This window comes from Mandrillus leucophaeus, unplaced genomic scaffold, assembly GCF_000951045.1.
Source record: "Mandrillus leucophaeus isolate KB7577 unplaced genomic scaffold, Mleu.le_1.0 Scaffold49, whole genome shotgun sequence".
Taxonomy (NCBI): domain Eukaryota; kingdom Metazoa; phylum Chordata; class Mammalia; order Primates; family Cercopithecidae; genus Mandrillus; species Mandrillus leucophaeus.
The window spans coordinates 2,741,044-2,742,635 of record NW_012105253.1 but is presented as its reverse complement, the minus strand read 5'-3'; the positions used below and the strand labels follow the sequence as shown (position 1 = coordinate 2,742,635).

Here is a 1,592-nt window from a genome sequence, read left to right as displayed (position 1 = left end):
CAGGAGAAATAAATGTCTGTTGTTTAAGCCACCCAGTCTATGACAGTTTGTTGTAGCAGACTGAACTAAGACCAAAGTGAAAGAGAAATTCCGATTTTGTCTCATCATGAAAGAGGAGTTTTGGCGTTGAAATATGATACGCATACAGAAACTGAGCAAAGGGAAAAGAAGACCAGGATTAACAGGGAAACAAAGTTCTGTGGACATGATCACAGCACACGGCATGGCTTTGCTGAGAGTACTGTTTACACTGACCTAAGAATATAACACCAAAGTATCAAGCTAATACAAACTATGATATTGAGAGGGCAGGGAATGAGTGGTCAGGGTAGAGTCGTAATGCAGAGAATTAAGTCTGCATCACTATAATGGGAAGTCAATAAATTATATCTAAAACAGAAAAAAATCTAGAAGTATTTACATACACATGGCATTTAGAAATTTGGAGCTAATACCAAAAGAGTCAGCTAAAAGAGTTGAAAATGGTTGGCTTTGGGGAAGGAGCAATGTTATTACTACTATTATTATTTTTTGGAGACAGAGTCTTGCTTTGTCACTCAAATTGGAGTGCACCGATATGATCTTGGCTCACTGCAACCTCCGTCTCCTGAGTTCAATCGATTCTCCTGCCTCAGCCTATAGAGTAGCTGGGATTACAGGCACACACCACCACACCCGGCTGATTTCTGTAATTTTTGTAGAGACAAGGTTTCACCATGTTGGCCAGGCTGGTCTCGAACTCCTGACTTCAAGTGATCCGCCTGCCTCAGCCTCCCAAGGTGTTGGGATTACAGGCGCAATCCACTGCGCTCTGCACTATTATTTTTTAAATGAAGCCTATTAGAATTTCTTGATTCCTTAAATCTGTGCTTTTCAGACTATCCTTGGTGAAGGAAACAGGTTTCTTTTCAAAATCCTTTGTAAAATACAATACAAATGAATAACGAGCAACAGGCACTTGGATATGGGTAATGCTGAATTGCTACAGATTCTTCCTCTCAATTTTGGCACTTTTATCATGATGGACAAGTAACAGTTTACAGACAAACACTGAGCTGCAGAGACACTGTTTTCATCTATGATTTATGTATAACATTGACTAAAAAAACACTTTCAAAATGGGTGCACAACAACGTAACTGCACTTAACTGTGCACTTAATGGTTAAGATGGTAAAAAAAAAAAAATCCAAACAAAGTTGTAAAGGGAATTCACACCTGCTAGGAGGGCCGTAATCAAAACAATGCAAACCAACAAGTGTTGGTGAGGATGTGGAGAAACTGGAACCCTCGTCTATTGCTAGTGAGAATGTAAAGTTGTGCAACCAGTGATGGAGTTTGTGGTTCCTCAGAAAGAACTACTGGGAGCGGCGGCGGTGTCGGCAGCGGCTGTAACGAAGAGAGTTTGGCGCGATGTCTCACACCATTTTGCTGGTACAGACTACCAAGAGGCCAGAAGGCAGAACTTATGCTGACTATGAATCTGTGAATGAATGCATGGAAGGCATTTGTGAAATGTATGAAGACATGTGAAAAGAATGAATCCCAACAGTCCCTCTATCACATATGACATCAGTCAGTTGTTTGATTTCAT

At 40.6% G+C, this 1,592-nt stretch overlaps 1 protein-coding gene across 1 annotated transcript in view; it reads left to right on the top strand.

Annotated features, from left to right (window-relative positions):
- Window positions 1-1,329: 1,329 nt before the first annotated feature.
- Window positions 1,330-1,592, top strand: part of CLEC2L (C-type lectin domain family 2, member L) — a 10,721-nt gene continuing 10,458 nt past the window's right edge. The window contains exon 1 of the mRNA XM_011995500.1: window positions 1,330-1,432. Coding sequence (XP_011850890.1) covers window positions 1,330-1,432 — 103 coding nt within the window. The remainder of the gene's footprint in view (window positions 1,433-1,592) is intronic.